A 15,367-nucleotide genomic window follows, 5' to 3' on the forward strand; every position below is an offset into this window, starting at 1 on the left:
TAATGATTTTATTCTAGAACAGGCACACTACTATTTTAGGGGTGGGGTGTGTATATACACAAGTCAGAAACTGGGGAAAATGTTTATCATATTAAAATAGGGAGGAAATTACAATGTACATATGTAAAATCTCTGCATTTGGGGGACATAATTCTGCTGTTGATGTTAAAGGACACATCATCTCTGTTCAACGATGTTCTTTGCCTTAGAAGGTAGATGGTGGTCAAATAAAAATGCAAACACTGAAAATAAATATGCTTTTGAAATTAGTATTGCATTAGAAATGTCAATCCTAGGGGTGACTGGTTGGCTCAGTGAGTTAAGTGTCCAACTTCAGCTCAGGTCATGATCTCGCAGTTTGTGAGTTCAAGCCTCACATCAGGCTCTGTACTGATAGCTTGCTCAGAGCCTGGAGGCTGCTCCGGATTCTGTCTCCCTTTCCCTCTGCCCCTCCCCCACTCACCCTCTGTCTCTCTCTCAAAAATAAATAAACATTAAAAAAATTTTTTTAAATAAAAAAAAGATGTCAATTCTAATACAGCAAAGTGACTCAATTAGTATACTATGTCACAACTGAAAACACAAATATTAAACAAAAGCAATAACAATTGTATATATCAAAATACCTTTTGTTTCATAATTAGTGATAACACTCATTTCCAAGTAAGTACCTTCTAGTATAAGATATAACACACGGTTTAAAGATACCAGACATCATTAGTCATACATTTTCAAATACTTTCTTAACAATAAAATACACAAAAAATTCATTAAATTCTGGCCCATGTTCTGACATGTCTATCCCCCCTCTTTTTTTTAACTAATTCTACAATCAAGCTCTATGAAGCTCTATGAAATAGGAATCATTAGCTCTTTAAACCAGATCAGAATAAAACAGAACCAGTGTGCACTCAGATGGGCTCTGCCAGTGTCTGTCACAGTCATGTGTAGCCCAGCATTTGGGTCCAGTCCAAGGAGCCTTTTTGCAAAGAGAATCTTCTCTCCACAGAGGGTATACAACCAACCACAGACAAAATGACACCCAGAGAAAGGAGCTGCCATTTTTTCCTATTTCAATAGGACACATTAATCTGATCTGGAAGCCAGTTATTCTTATAGGAGCAACAAAGTCTCACACCAGGGCCCAACACACCCTTTATAACTGCATGTGAATTCAGGGATCAGAACCTGTTGAAATGCAAACGGAGACCTAGTAAATGTGGAACACTATCCCAAGAGCCTCTGCCCTCTCCATCCTCGCTTAGGTACTGAGGATAGCAGAGCAGCATTCCCAGACCTCTGACAGGTCCTCGAGTCAGCAGTAGAAGAACCTTGCATTTGGTTAACAATTTTAGGAGGAAGCAGAAGGATAGGACGCACAGGTCTGGGCTTTCCTTCTGCTAAACAAGCAAGCTCTTTCTCCTCACCCCAAGCCCCAAGTCCACAGAAAGAGGACAAACCAGGATTATCTTCCCATCACATAAACACAAAGCAAAGATTAATAGACATTATTTTCTTTTCAGTTTTCTGATGATTTAACGTAACACTTTTAAGTAATGCCCAAATATTCATATAATAAAGGCACAAGGGTTTTCCTCCCAGTTAGATCATCTGTGTATGGAATTGGTAACCCAGTATAAAAAAAAAAAGGGACCCTCACCCTAACTGCTCAGCACAGCCATTCCCAAGGGCCAAGGCCCTCAGTTAATCCAGGACCCTATCCCAGCCCTGTCTCCGTTGGTACCAGACCAGACTGCATACCCGGCCAGGGCAAATGGCTCTGTGAAAGCCTCTGTTAAGCAAAGGGGATCAATCCCATTCAAGCTCAGAGGATTTGGGTAGAAAGGGCCCTCAATGGAAACATCAAGTCAGCCACTTGGTTGTTTTTACCACTACCCACATGAGGAGTATAGAAAAGTGACAAGGAGACACGGGAAAGGAAGCCTCGTCCTTGGTTTAGACTCCAGCTCACAGGCTCTCCCACACATACCTGATAGAGTCACCAGGATGCAGTAACTGGCTCAGCAAGGCAAGGTCAGGTGCCTCAGGAGTCCTCGAAGGCCAAGCTTTACTTAGACACGTGTCTCTAAGTTTTAGAGATTCACAGTCTTGGAATTTTTCACCTGAGGTGGCTCCAGATGGAAGATTAAAGTGTGTAAATTACCAAGATGACTTTGTCACACTGGGTTGTATGCTTTTCTTAATCACACTGATCTCATCCACTTGATGTACCCCAGCAGCACACCTTGCTTGGAGTGGGTGACTCGGAAAATCTGAGATCCAAATCGAGCAGGAAAGTCTCTTCACCTGTGTGGGCTTGCATACTCCCCCCGCCGCCGCCTCCTCCAGCAGCAAAGGCCCCGAGGACAGAGAGGAGAGCAGGGGAAATTGGTTCCCTAAGAACAGAAAACAATCCAAAAGACACATTTAAGTCACCACTGGCAGATGCACTCTTTCTCAGGTTAAAAAACCCACAGAACACATCCCAGTTCTGACTTCTGTACTGAGGGGCGATGGGCATGAACGTGCCCTTCATCTGTCTGGGCCTAGGTCCCCTCATCTTAAGTGGGCACAGTGGCTGGCTGAGTTCTCAGGTTCCTTCCCACGCCTCCCAACCCCCAGATGATATTCTGTGGCTGTGGATTTACACTGGAGCTCTAGGGTCCCACTCTGGGAGGCCACAGCTTTCCGCATTAGTAAATGGGTTCCTAACAGAAAAAACAGTGATACCTCGAGTGGCCCTAGGATAAGGGAGGGTCAGTATTAAACAAACATCACTCATCATAAATTAGTACTGATCATCTAGCCAAAACCCTTAAGGAAAAAGGGGGCTTTTTTTTTTTTTTTTAAAGAGTAAGTTTCTTTTTCTTTAAAGGAAAATTGCCAAGGATGCAGAAGGAAATGAAGATGATCAAAGATGAGGATGTGCATTTCAATCTGGGTGTGAAGAGAGCCCCCTCCTTTCCCCACTGCCTACAGCCAGTGGTTTCCCGAGGGAAGGCTCCCCAAAGACACCCCTTCCCAGAAGCTCTCCGGGGGCCTTTTTCCCAGTTTCGATATGAACCTCCTCCAGGACACCTAGATGGATTCCCGGGGGTCTTTGAAGGAGGAGGGTCTCGGAAACGGAAGAGCATGCCCACCAAGATGCCCTACAGCCACCCTGCGGAAGAGGCCCCTCTCGCCCTCCACTCAGAGGAGAGCAAAAACCACGGCCCTCCGAACCTCTCCCTGCTCTTCCCGCAGCCCCCGCGCCCCAAGTATGACTCGCAAATGATCGACCTGTGCAACGTGGGCTTCCAGTTCTACCGCACCCTGGAACATTTGGGGGGCAAGCCGGTCAAGCAGGAGCCCGTGAAGCCCAGCGCCGTGTGGCCCCAGCCGACGCCCCCTCCGTTCCTGCCCGCGCCCTACCCCTACTACCCCAAGGTTCCCCCGGGCCTCATGTTCCCCTTCTTCATGCCCTCGGCCTCCCCCTTCCCCTTCAGCCGGCACACCTTTCTGCCCAAGCAGCCCCCGGAAGCCCTGCTGCCGCGCAAGGCCGAGCCTCAGGAGAGCGAGGAGGCCAAGCAGAAGGTGGAGCGGGTGGACGTGAACGTGCGCATCGACGACAGTTACTACGTGGACGTGGGCGGGGCGCAGAAGCGCTGGCAGTGCCCCACCTGCGAGAAGTCCTACACCTCCAAGTACAACCTGGTGACCCACATCCTGGGCCACAGCGGGATCAAGCCGCACGCGTGCACCCGCTGCGGGAAGCTCTTCAAGCAGCTCAGCCACCTGCACACCCACATGCTCACCCACCAGGGCACGCGGCCCCACAAGTGCCAGGTGTGCCACAAGGCCTTCACGCAGACCAGCCACCTGAAGCGCCACATGATGCAGCACAGCGAGGTGAAGCCGCACAACTGCCGCGTGTGCGGCCGGGGCTTTGCCTACCCCAGCGAGCTCAAGGCCCACGAGGCCAAGCACGCCAGCGGGCGCGAGAACATCTGTGTGGAGTGCGGCCTCGACTTCCCCACCTTGGCCCAGCTCAAGAGGCACCTCACCACTCACCGGGGCCCCATCCAGTACAGCTGCTCCGAGTGCGACAAGACCTTCCAGTACCCGAGCCAGCTGCAGAACCACATGATGAAGCACAAGGACATCCGGCCCTACATCTGCTCCGAGTGCGGCATGGAGTTCGTGCAGCCCCACCACCTCAAGCAGCATTCCCTCACCCACAAGGTACCGCCAGAACCCAGGCCGCGGGCGGGCGCCCGGGGAGCAGGCGCAGAGCCCTGGGGGGGCGGGTCCCGCAGACCTTCGCCGCCCCGCACCTGGGCGGGGAGGAGCTGTGTAACCCTGGGCGAGGGGCTTTCTCCCTGAGTCCTGGCCTCCTTCCTCTCCTTGAAATGGGGGACGCTGGGGGGCCAGCAACCAAGTCCTTTGCCATCCAGCCTTCTAGAGTCTAAGATGGGCCTGGAAATAATGTGGGCAGTTTGGAAAGGAGGGTGAGGAAGGCGGAAGGAAACAGCTGGTCCTTGTGCTGTTGCTTCTTAGCCTCCTGCCACCCCTAAAATTCTGTTTCTGGAAACTTCATCCAGGGCCCTAGCATGCGTGTGCCATCAGGTATTATTTACCCCAACCATTTCTGTGCCTGGGGTATGCTAATCAGAGCCACCTTCTAGAGAATTCTCTTGGTCCTTTGCTGCAGAAGTAGTGCCTACATTTTGGGGTGTTTTCACCCTCAGCTGTGAGAAGTGCTTCACATATGCACATGGCTCTGGATCCAGCAAGGCCTCTGCTTCCCCTGGTAGAGCCCCTGCCTAGGTGGGTGTAGGGCCCTGTGGTTTGTTTTGTGGGGGGAATGAAAGAGCATCCTGCTCTGTCTGCTTTGTTTTTATCTTTCCTGGGCTCAGGTCTTTAAGGAGATATACAGGCACAAATGTCTAAATTCAGCCTAATTTGCAACCAGAGCCCTGGAGTCATTCAGGATGAAGTAAGGCGAGGCCACAGTAGTGTCCCTGATAACTTACCCAGCTAAGCTGATTGGGTCTGCTTTGAGCTTCCAAGAGGAGAGGTTTGCCCCATTGACTACCCTCACGCTTTTGACCGCAAGTGGTTTTCTTGGCAGGAGAGACTTCTAGCAAGCCAGAGTTTCTAAAAACACTCTTTAATTCAGAAAGGTCACTGGAGGACTTTGCTCAGCTGAGATAACATCTCTACTGGGCCATAGTGTGTTTCATTTGATAGGTTAGGACAAAACATGGGGCATTTTTTTGGCTCTGCAGTGGAGATGAAATGTGTGGCTGCCTTGTGGGCAGTGCACAAACAACTCCTGCCCCACAAAAGGCACCTGTAGATACCATCCAGAGAGGCGGCCCCTGCCAAGTGCAGGAACCCTCAGCAAAGAACCTGTACTGAGATTCACCCACAAAGCAGACCATTGCTGATTTCAGGGGCTCCTACATGTGTGGAAAAGGAATCAAAGATGCATTTCAGAACATATAAAAATTCCATAAGATAGTAGAAAATGAAGTCAAAATGGGCAAAGCAGCCTCGTATCTGAAACATCTCACTGGAATTAGAAAACAAAATGCATTTTAATCCATAGTGTCAGCAGTGAGAGGTAGTGTTTATATAACGGTTGCTGTATATCAGGTGCTTTACTTCTCATTTAATCCTCTTTAACAACTGGAAGAGTAACCTGCAGATACTATTCTAGATTCTCAGATGAAGACGCTGAGACATGGGGTGGTCACCCAGAATCTTGGACTCCAGCACCTGACTCTGAAACACTACTGTCAAGTCTTTCTCTTCTCCACCCCCTTCCCTCCCTCACCCCTGAAAACCCCTACAGGCTCCCTCTCTGATTTCACTGATCCTATTAGTGATAAGGTGGCTTCCTTTGTTCCCGGAGTTGTGTCTGGGCTTTCATTCACTTGAGTTCTAGGCCAGCCCATAGATGAATTTTACCGTGGACATAGAATTCTCTGAGAGAATTCCAAAAACAGTGATAAGTAGATACTTCTCCTTGGTCCCAGGTCAGCTGAATCACAGATGAGTGTAGAGGCAATCTTGAGAAGAAAAATGCTGAAGTAACTTTTAAAAAACATCAAGAACATAATTTTCGTTAATTTCAAAAATTTAAATTCACTGATTGAATATGCAACACACTTAAAATTCATCTTCTTAGGAGGGCCTTAAAATTTAGGTCTCTTCATTAGTATATATCCATACTCTTCTGCAATCATCTAGACTCAAGAGTATTCCAGCTGGAAAGAGTCCCTGGCTCATGACCCACCATCTTCAAATGAGAGAACCATCACCAGGAAAGGCCATGAAACTTGCCTACAGTTACATAGCCAGTAAATGGTTGGGCAGAGACCTGAACTTGTCCTTGGGTGCCATGGGCTCACCAAAACTGAGGAGTGCTGTTTTATTATCAAGTCCCAAATTAAAGAAATGGACATATAGGCAGAGAGACTCAGAGGTAAGCTTGGAACTCCTCTCTCCCAGGTCATTATGGATACCAGGCAATATGTGTTTTATTGGGTACAGTTGTTAACTAAGCAACTTGTTATAATTCCATAATAATTTTAGTTTTAATGCCATGGTTCTCTAAGTTTTCCTTCTGAAAAGTCATTCTGTGTTAAGATAGCTTGCAAAGGCCTTTTCAGGGAAGCACTGGTTAGTTGGGACTAGCTAATACTCTACTCATGCTATGAGTTCCTGGAAATGTTTTCAAGTGAGGACATTAATGCTTAAGTATTCAAATATCCACTGCCAAATTTCTCTATAGGACAGAAGCTAGCTGAGCAGAGGCTCCATAGCCAAATCACATAGAGGTCACTATGACCTATGGGAGCCCAGGTCACTGTGACCTATTATAATTTATTGAACAGTAGATATGAATTGTTCTCCTGGGATTTTCAAGTGTATTAATGAGAACTCAAGAAAACATTGGTTTTCATATGAGAAATGATATTATCACTTTAGGAGGTTTTATTTTTTTTCATTATCATGAAGGGTAGATTATAGACTCATTTCACCTATCATTCCACAGTGCTCCTACCAAAATCTTTTTAATCCCCAAAACTGTTATTGTAGAATTAACCCATGTAGCATCAGGAACAACAAAAGCAGTAGCTTTCTTTTCCTCTAAAGTTCTGGCTTAGGGGCGCCTGGGTGGCTTGGTCGGTTAAGCGTCCAACTTCGGCTCAGGTCATGATCTCACAGTCCGTGAGTTCGAGCCCCGCGTCGGGCTCTGTGCTGACAGCTCAGAGCCTGGAGCCTGTTTCAGATTCTGTGTCTCCCTCTCTCTCTGCCCCTCCCCTGTTCATGCTCTGTCTCTCTCTGTCTCAAAAATAAATAAACGTTAAAAAAAAATTAAAAAAATATAAAGTTCTGGCTTAGTTAATGGTTTTCAGAAGACAAAAAAAGATTACGTAATCAACACCTTTCAAGAAAACAGCAGTTAACAAGGCTAAAGCCACACCATTTGGAACTCAACATCGGTCACCAGGCTCTTCATGGATTTGTGTGGCAAACAGAAGAATGAAGACTACAATTCTGATGAAAGCCTGTTACCTGCTAACCACAGTATTTTTGAATCTGCTTCCCTCTAGGGTGTGAAGGAACACAAATGTGGGATTTGCGGGCGGGAGTTCACTCTGTTGGCCAACATGAAGAGACACGTGCTGATTCATACCAACATCCGCGCCTACCAGTGTCACCTGTGCTACAAGAGTTTTGTGCAGAAACAGACCCTCAAGGCACACATGATCGTTCATTCTGACGTGAAGCCTTTCAAATGCAAGGTGGGCAGTGGGCCCTGGGAGGAATGCAGACAGGGAGGACTCTGAGGGTTGTACAAATGCCCAAGGGGAGAGAGTCTCCAGGAAACTTCCTACTATGTTTCACCAGTGGGGTCACTGAGGCTCAGAGTAGGTCTTTGGCTAACCCCAGGCCCATCTGCTGCTCTGTTCTTTGTACCACGCCAGCCTTTAGCTGGTCCCTGAGAAGCCTGTCCTATTGGTCTCACTGTGGAATCAGTGTGCAGGGGTGGAGGGAGCCAGTAGAGGAAGTCTGAGGGTGGAAGGCCCATTGGGAAATGAGGTTGTTAAAGGATGAAGGTGATGTGGAAAGTTCCCATTCCAGAAAGAGGCAATTGAGTATAATACTCTTCTCCTTACAAGCCAATGAGTGAAACACAGAAAGGAGTCACAGAGTCTTCTAGCACTGCCCCCTCCCTTCTCACACTGCACTCCCCCACCCCCCTCCGCCTTCCTGACACTTGGACTTCAAGTGTAATTTGAGGACAGGTCTCTGAGGCAGGATGAAAGAGACTCCAAGGTTAGTCCTCTGACGACCTTAGAAATGCTTGTTTGGGCCAAGGAATAACTGTGAGCACAGTCATCTGAAGTGTTTCTTTGTTCCTAAGTACCATGGAGCTCAGGGATTTTGAGCATTGTCATTAAAATGTCCGCATCAGATTCATTTGGTTGAATTGCTATTTTATCAGCTGAGAAAATGTGTGAGTTGGAGATTTGTAAAACTCAAGGCATTGACTGGTATTATTTAGAAATGCTTGGGCTTCCCAGGCTTTTCCCCCTTCTTCCCATCCTCTCCCCACATTGTTTCCCTTCTCCACTTCTAGAATGAGAAGGAATCTTGATGAGGATTGGGTAGTTTAATGTACTGGCATGTGCCATCCCCATCGTGAAGAGAGAGAGCTGAGGGGGAAGGAGAGGGAAATCACACCCTCAGATATTGTTAGAGCCTTCTGTTTGAAATGGAAGTTTCCCTTCTCTGTCACTGCATGTCTTACTGGGTCCAGATGATATTCTCCATCCATCTGAGGGGCAGTTCCTGCTTTAATCCCTCTACAGCATGTCCCCTTTCCCCCCCTTCTTGAAGGAACCCCCTGTGAAGCTGACTGCTTTCCTGTGTTGGCCACTCCTGGACAGGGTGAGCGGGGTCAGGAACCAGAGCTTCCCTAGACCTGTGTGGGCATTCTCTGCAGGTGGGGGAGGGAGGTTTCTCCCTCCAGCCCTTTCCTGCCACCCACTTGTGTTTCCCCTCCTTTGCTTCAAGTTCCCAGTGGTTTGCAAGTCAATTTATGTCCATCTTGAGTCATCTGAGTTGAAGGAGAAGGAAGCTGCGTGTAGAAGGGGCTACATAATTGATAGTGCCTGATGCAAAATGAAAATGTAAGGCCCCTTGTTCACATGTTATTAAGAAATTTCGAGATGGTACAAATAGAACATTACACCAAACTCAGGACGCTTCTGAGATGGGGCTGGGTGTGACTGCATTGGTCACACACCCACGAAGCTAGCCCTGGCCACATGAGCCCAGGGACTCCGTATATCACTTCTTCTCTCTCTGATTAGGCACTTGGATTTCCTTCCCGCTTCCCACTTTGAGCCTTTCGCTTTTAACAGAGCTATTCCTGCCTGCCAGGAGTTTGCTGTCTCCTAAAGTCAAGGTGCAAACGGGCACTGCTTGCCACTCCTCATTTGCTGTGCTGGGTTTACTCTTGGGCTTCCAGCATGAACTGTATTTTTTATCAAACCAACTGGTGGCAGAACACATACATTGTTAAGGCATGAAGGTAGCCATGCTTGTGGTCCCTTCCACCCGTGTCCAGTCCAACTAACTCACACTTCTGCCTTTTCAAGTCAGGTCCAGGAGTAGTTGTGAAACCAGACAGAAGATACCTCTGAAATAAGGGATATGTCAGGGAGCAGAGCTGCTGCAGGAAAAGGGCTTGCAGGCTGGGTTTGATCTGGGGATGCAGAGGCAGTTCTGTTTGCCTACCTCAAGGGCCTCTGAGTGGCCTGGAGGATTTCTTGGACCAGGTGGTACCCGAGGATTTAGAGGATTCTCTCTGGCACCAGGGCACAGAAGACTGCATGCTGTAGTGCAACCTGGGCCCAATGATGCAGTGAACCAGCCCTGCTCAAAGCTTTATGTTTCCTTTCATGAATGACTGCCCCCTCCTCCTCCATCCACCCCAATGATAGTGCACATGCATGGTTTAGAGGGTGCCTGATGATCAACTTTATGGTTCGGAAACTCAATATGACCTCTCCCTGAGAATGGTTTAGGCTCTGGATGTATGCTCACACCACCAGATTCCATAAGAGAAGGGCTTGCAGTATAAGTTATGAGCTCTGAAATGATGCACAGTTTATACTCTTCAGTACCAGATGGGCCTGGTGCACGAATTGGACTGGTCATCTGCAAAGGCCTCCTTTTCCTGGTTGGGGGCGGGGGGTGGGACAGGTTGTCCCAGAAGACCACACTTTGGGTCAGGTGGCTGCCTCGGACAGTGTATCTACTATCAGAAGAAAAATAATTGGATGTTGAAGGGTATTTTTGTCAAACAGGTGGCCCTTCTCCCTTCTTAGATGTTTCTTGAACGAGGACAGGCATCAGTCACCTCAATGGAGAGCCCTCTGCCTCCTGAGAAGTGCCAGAAGCACTGCCAGGGTCCTCCTCCTCTTTGTCCCCATGTCCCCACAAAGTGCTGCCTTTCTTCACTTCAGAGGAATCTCAGAGCATGTCTGAGTTTACAGATCACATGACAGGGCTCTTTGTGTCCTGTCCAGGCTCCAGATCCAGATCCCACTGTTGGGTGGGCCATCTCAAGATGGTGTCCTGTAGCCTTTGCTCCCCATCAGTGTTGTTGTGGATCCTTGGAGATCTGGTAATGGGTAGAGGTTGATGGTGCTTTGGGAGTTAGATACAGGATGGAGGGCCATTTGCTCCTTGCTACAGAATTCAGAGTCAATCAGACACGGGTGACTGGCTGGCTGCATAGTGATGTTGGAGAAAAGGCCCAGACAACTAAACCCGAGCTTTATTGTAGTCACAGGGAAGGGTTATTCCCCTCACATGGTTGACATGGCTAGCAAAAAGACACAGGCCTTGCTCCAGTTGTACTCCAAGCGTCAGCTCTGTCTCCTTTACTCGAAAACTTATAAAAAGGGGAGACTGTTTAAATAACAGGTTCTAATTTCTTAGGATTCGCACCACTAAAAATCCTTCCAAACATACAGCCCTCCCCCTGTTGCAACATGGACATGAACATGCCCCGTGTTCAGTGGAAACAGCTGTCCACAGCAAGCAGAAACATTCGCTTGCTGTGAGATTAAGCATTAACAATAGGATGGAAAATTAGAGGAGAGGAAAGGTTTCCATTCTGTGTTTCTATTTTTTTTTTTTTTTATAAAAAAAATTACTGCCCTTCTGGGCTCTTATGCTATTGGCTCCACTTCTGGACTCCCTGCTTCTTGGAGCCAGCTGGAGTATCTCCAAAGACCTGCGCCTGTAGACTTAAGCCATGTTTCAGAAATATGCTTCCCAGATTCTGCGTAAGCATGCAGGGGTTGATTTGGATGCTATCCTTGTAGAGCCACACTCTATAATAGCAAAGAACCAGCTGCCGTCTTTGGGAAACCTGTCCAGGAAAAGCAGCCATCCAGAATTTCCGGGACAAATTCTCCTTTGAGATGGGTGAAGCCGGGAGCTGCCTAAGTTATGAATCACCAGGTCATCTACAGCCTCGTCTGAAGTAGAGGCCTGAAGACGGAGGGCAGGGCTGATAGAAGAGGATGAGGTCTCCTTGAAAAAGGTCCCCACCACCTTTGCCACCATGGGTTTGCTTCCTACTCCAGCTCTTGGATGCCCCATGGGGGACAAACCAGGTGGGGGCTTTTAGGGGCCCAGGACTTTGGGTCCAAGCACTCAGGCTGGCATTGAGGGGGTTAAGGCAGTGACCAGATAGCAGCCTTTTGGCAGCAAAGCCCTCCTCAGCAGAAGGAAGGATATAGCTGTATGAACTGCCTGCTTAACAATGCCTCACATGTCCCCAGGGGCCCGCCTGCAAATAGATTTCATCTTGCTTTCTCTTGTACTTTTCAAAGCTTCCTGTTTTCTCACGGTCCTTTTGGACAGTTTACAGTCTCTCTCTCCCTCCCTCCCTCTCTCTCCCTTTGAGGAAAGGAACACCCTTCTTATTAAAAGAGAGAGAGAGAGAGAAGAATGTAAGGGAAGGGCAGTTTAGCAGAGGCCATTCTCCTCGGCCGCAGGCTCCAGCTCTTTGACCTTTTCTCTTAGAATAGGAAAGCACAGGCTTCCTGGTGCATCTCAGTCCTCAGGCTCCGATTAGGCTGGTTGGCACGAAGTAGTGTGCCTCTTCTTGGCTTTGTGGGCCTCTGGCCCAGTGCTGCCCACTGCCATCACCCAGTCTCTGCACCCAGCTGACTTCTTGGTGAGGCTGGCTGTCCATGCTGTCACTGCAGCTCACAAGAAGTTACCTGAGGTGTTTCTAGCCCTGAACCAGGGAGGGAAGGAGCACAAGGAGGCCAGAATTCGGAACTGCTATAAGGATGAGAGAACAGGGCATCGGCCAGCTGTTTAAATGGCTAACTGAGAGTCTGGGTGCTGCATAAAGGGCTCTCCCAAAGCCTGCAATTCAGGATGAATCTTGTGTTTCCATCCACATTTCTCAGTGCTGGGCCAGGTACAACTGCTTCCATTTCTATATGCCTCAAGTGACCTGGCAAGTATTTACTCAAAAGGATTCCTTACTTCGTCCTCCCTTTCATATTTCCTCCAAATAATTTGGTTTAAGAAGTAGTCTTATCTTTGAAGAACTATTTCCAGAATTTAAAAGAGTCTACTATGTACATGATAATGATAGTAATAAGAGCTATTACTATTTATTGAGCTCTTACTATTTGCCAAGCCCTTTACATGAATTATCTTATTGGATCCTTACAACAACCTTCATAAGAAACTATTATTATTACTGACATTTTACAGAAGAGAGAATGGGGCAAGTTCTCTATCCTTCTGGGGTCTCACCATCACCTCTCTGCTTTGCTATCTCAAAGCCTAATGATCCATGCAACCCATTTTTAAAGGACAGTTCCAAACATGTGTTGCAGGGATGCCTGGATGGCTCAGTCGGTTAAGTGTCTGACTCTATCTCGGCTCAGGTTATGATCTCACGATTTGTGAGTTCAAGCCCTGCATCGGGCTCTGCACTGACAGCATGTAGCCTGCTTGGAATTCTCTCTCTGCCCCTCCCCTGCTTGTGTTTGTGCTCTCCCTCTCAAAATAAATAAATAAAACTTAAAAAAAATTAAAACAAAACTTTTGTTCCCATTTTCTATTAAATGTTGAAGTTCACCTCCATTTAAAAAGTAGACATAAAAGTGGGTATTGATGGGGGCTCCTGGGTGGTTTAGTCAGTTCAGTGTCCAACTCTTGATTTCGGCTCAGGTCATGATCCCAGGGTCGTGGGATCAAGTTCCAAGTCAGGCTCTGTGCTGAGCATAGAGCCCACTTAAGATTCTCTCTCTCTCTCTCTCTCTCTCTCTCTCTCTCTCTCTCTCTCCCTCTCCCCCTCTGCCTCACTTCCCCGTGCTCTCTCTTTCTTAAATAAATAAATAAATAAATAAATAAATAAATAAATAAATGTGAGTATTGATGGAAAAGCTGAGATTTAATGCCAGAGGTACACTAATACCCCTCACTAGAGGAACTGAAAGTTCAAGAGGGGCAGACTGGTTGAGATGGCCACATGTCCCATGAAATCTGAGATATCACCACTCCAGTAGCTTCCTGTGTCAGTACCTACCCCTATTTCAATCCCCACAGACCTTGGCAGGAGATGATTCAGCAAGTCTTTACTTGGGCAAGCTCTTAGCCTCACATGTCATGATTATAGGGGGCCTTGACATAGACTGACTGCTTTTCCCAGGAGAAGAAAGAAACTAGAGTTTTGGTGCTCCCTCCCAACTCTTCTTCCTTCCAGTCTACCTCCCCTTCTCTACTATGACAATTTTTCTGGGAGCTCACATCTCAAACCCCACCCAAGGGTGCCTTCTTTAATTCACCCAGTTCTCTTCCTCTGGCCTCTCTTTACTAACAGTGACTGAAAAGTCCCCCTCTGAATTTCACAGACATAAAATGTCTTCTATACTGATGGATGGTCTTCTAAGAAAGATGAAGGGCCAAGTATTCTGGATAAGGGCCAAAGGACTTTGTGGAAGAGCTAGAGGGCTGAAAGGAAGAAGCGAAGGGTGCCTGCCACAGAGATGTGAATAGTGTCCAAGTACCTTGGGTCCTGAGTTACCTGTCTCTATCCTTCTGCCACTGAGGATTTTGGCTTACAAACTAGTGTGTATAGGGTTGTACATATTACAGTGAGGGAAAAGAAGAGAGTTGGCAATGGCTCCTTTTTGGATTTTTGCACGGGGTAGTGATATTTTCCTGACTTGTTTGTCTATTCCCCCAGCCAAATACTTAGGTATTTATTAAGTGTTACTATGTGTGTAGACCTGTGCTTGATACTGAGGTTGGCCATAAAGAAAAGGAAGGAAGCTCTTGCATTTCAAAAGATAACTTAGGGTACCTTTTAATGCTCCAAACATTTTTAGAGTTGACACACCTCCATTCAACCCTGAGAACACTCTCCATTGGTTGGCCCGTTAGGCTACCATAAATCATGAACTATAATACACAAAAAATAGATTTTACCAACAGCACAAAAGTGCGTCGTTTACCAGTCACCCTCAGATAATATAACTGACCAGACATGCCCTACAGGGGACCTTCCTTAAGGCCATATGCCTTGACTTCAGGGGACAATATCATTTTAATATCCTAATATATGCATGTACCAGTAAAAAATGTCCCAGGAAGTTCAGCAGTGGATGAAATGAGTCAGAAAAACATTATAGTAGAAAAACACACACTGGGTTATGTTAAAGGATCATAAAATGTGGCTTGTCCAAAGCTAAGGAAGTAGGTGGAAAATACTTATCAGTAGCCATTCTTTTTTCTTTCTTTTTTTTTTTTTTTTTAACATTTACTTATCTTTGAGAGACAGAGAGAGACAGAGCATGAACAGGGGAGAGGTAGAGAGAGAGAGAGAGAGAGGGACACAGAATCTAAGCAGGCTCCAGGCTCTAAGCTGTCAGCACAGAGCCTGATGCAGGGCTGGAACCCACAAACTGTGAGATCATGATTTGAGCCGAAGTTGGACACTTAACCGACTGAGCCACCCAGGTGCCCCTGTTAGTAGCCATTCTGATATTTGTGCCCCTCTCTGTGTGTTGGGGTGGGAGTAGGATGGGGAAGGGAGGTAGGACTTTGGGGCCCATGAATTCCAGGACTGTTCTGACCACTGAGTTGCAGCAGCTGTGGCAACAACAAACAATTGGTCATTATCACAACTGTGATTTCTATCTTGCCTCTAGTTCAATGTTGAATAAAGTGCCTGAAAATACTTAATGAAGAGACTTTATTCTGTGTCAAAATAAAAACAAATGGCATTCTATACATTCTTCAAGGTTGAGCTAAAATTCTCCTT

At 47.0% G+C, this 15,367-nt stretch overlaps 1 protein-coding gene across 5 annotated transcripts in view; it reads left to right on the plus strand.

Annotated features, from left to right (window-relative positions):
• Positions 1–15,367, plus strand: part of ZNF366 (zinc finger protein 366) — a 73,111-nt gene that overhangs the window by 47,749 nt on the left and 9,995 nt on the right. For all 5 annotated transcript variants that reach the window (XM_058729991.1, XM_058729973.1, XM_058730000.1 and 2 more), the window contains 2 exons: positions 2,876–4,221; positions 7,605–7,796. In XM_058729991.1, the coding sequence (XP_058585974.1) occupies positions 2,890–4,221; positions 7,605–7,796 (1,524 nt within the window). In that variant the 5' untranslated portion in view covers positions 2,876–2,889. The remainder of the gene's footprint in view (positions 1–2,875; positions 4,222–7,604; positions 7,797–15,367) is intronic.

The sequence above is a fragment of the Neofelis nebulosa genome, chromosome 1 (genome assembly GCF_028018385.1).
Source record: "Neofelis nebulosa isolate mNeoNeb1 chromosome 1, mNeoNeb1.pri, whole genome shotgun sequence".
NCBI classification, from domain to species: Eukaryota; Metazoa; Chordata; class Mammalia; order Carnivora; family Felidae; genus Neofelis; species Neofelis nebulosa.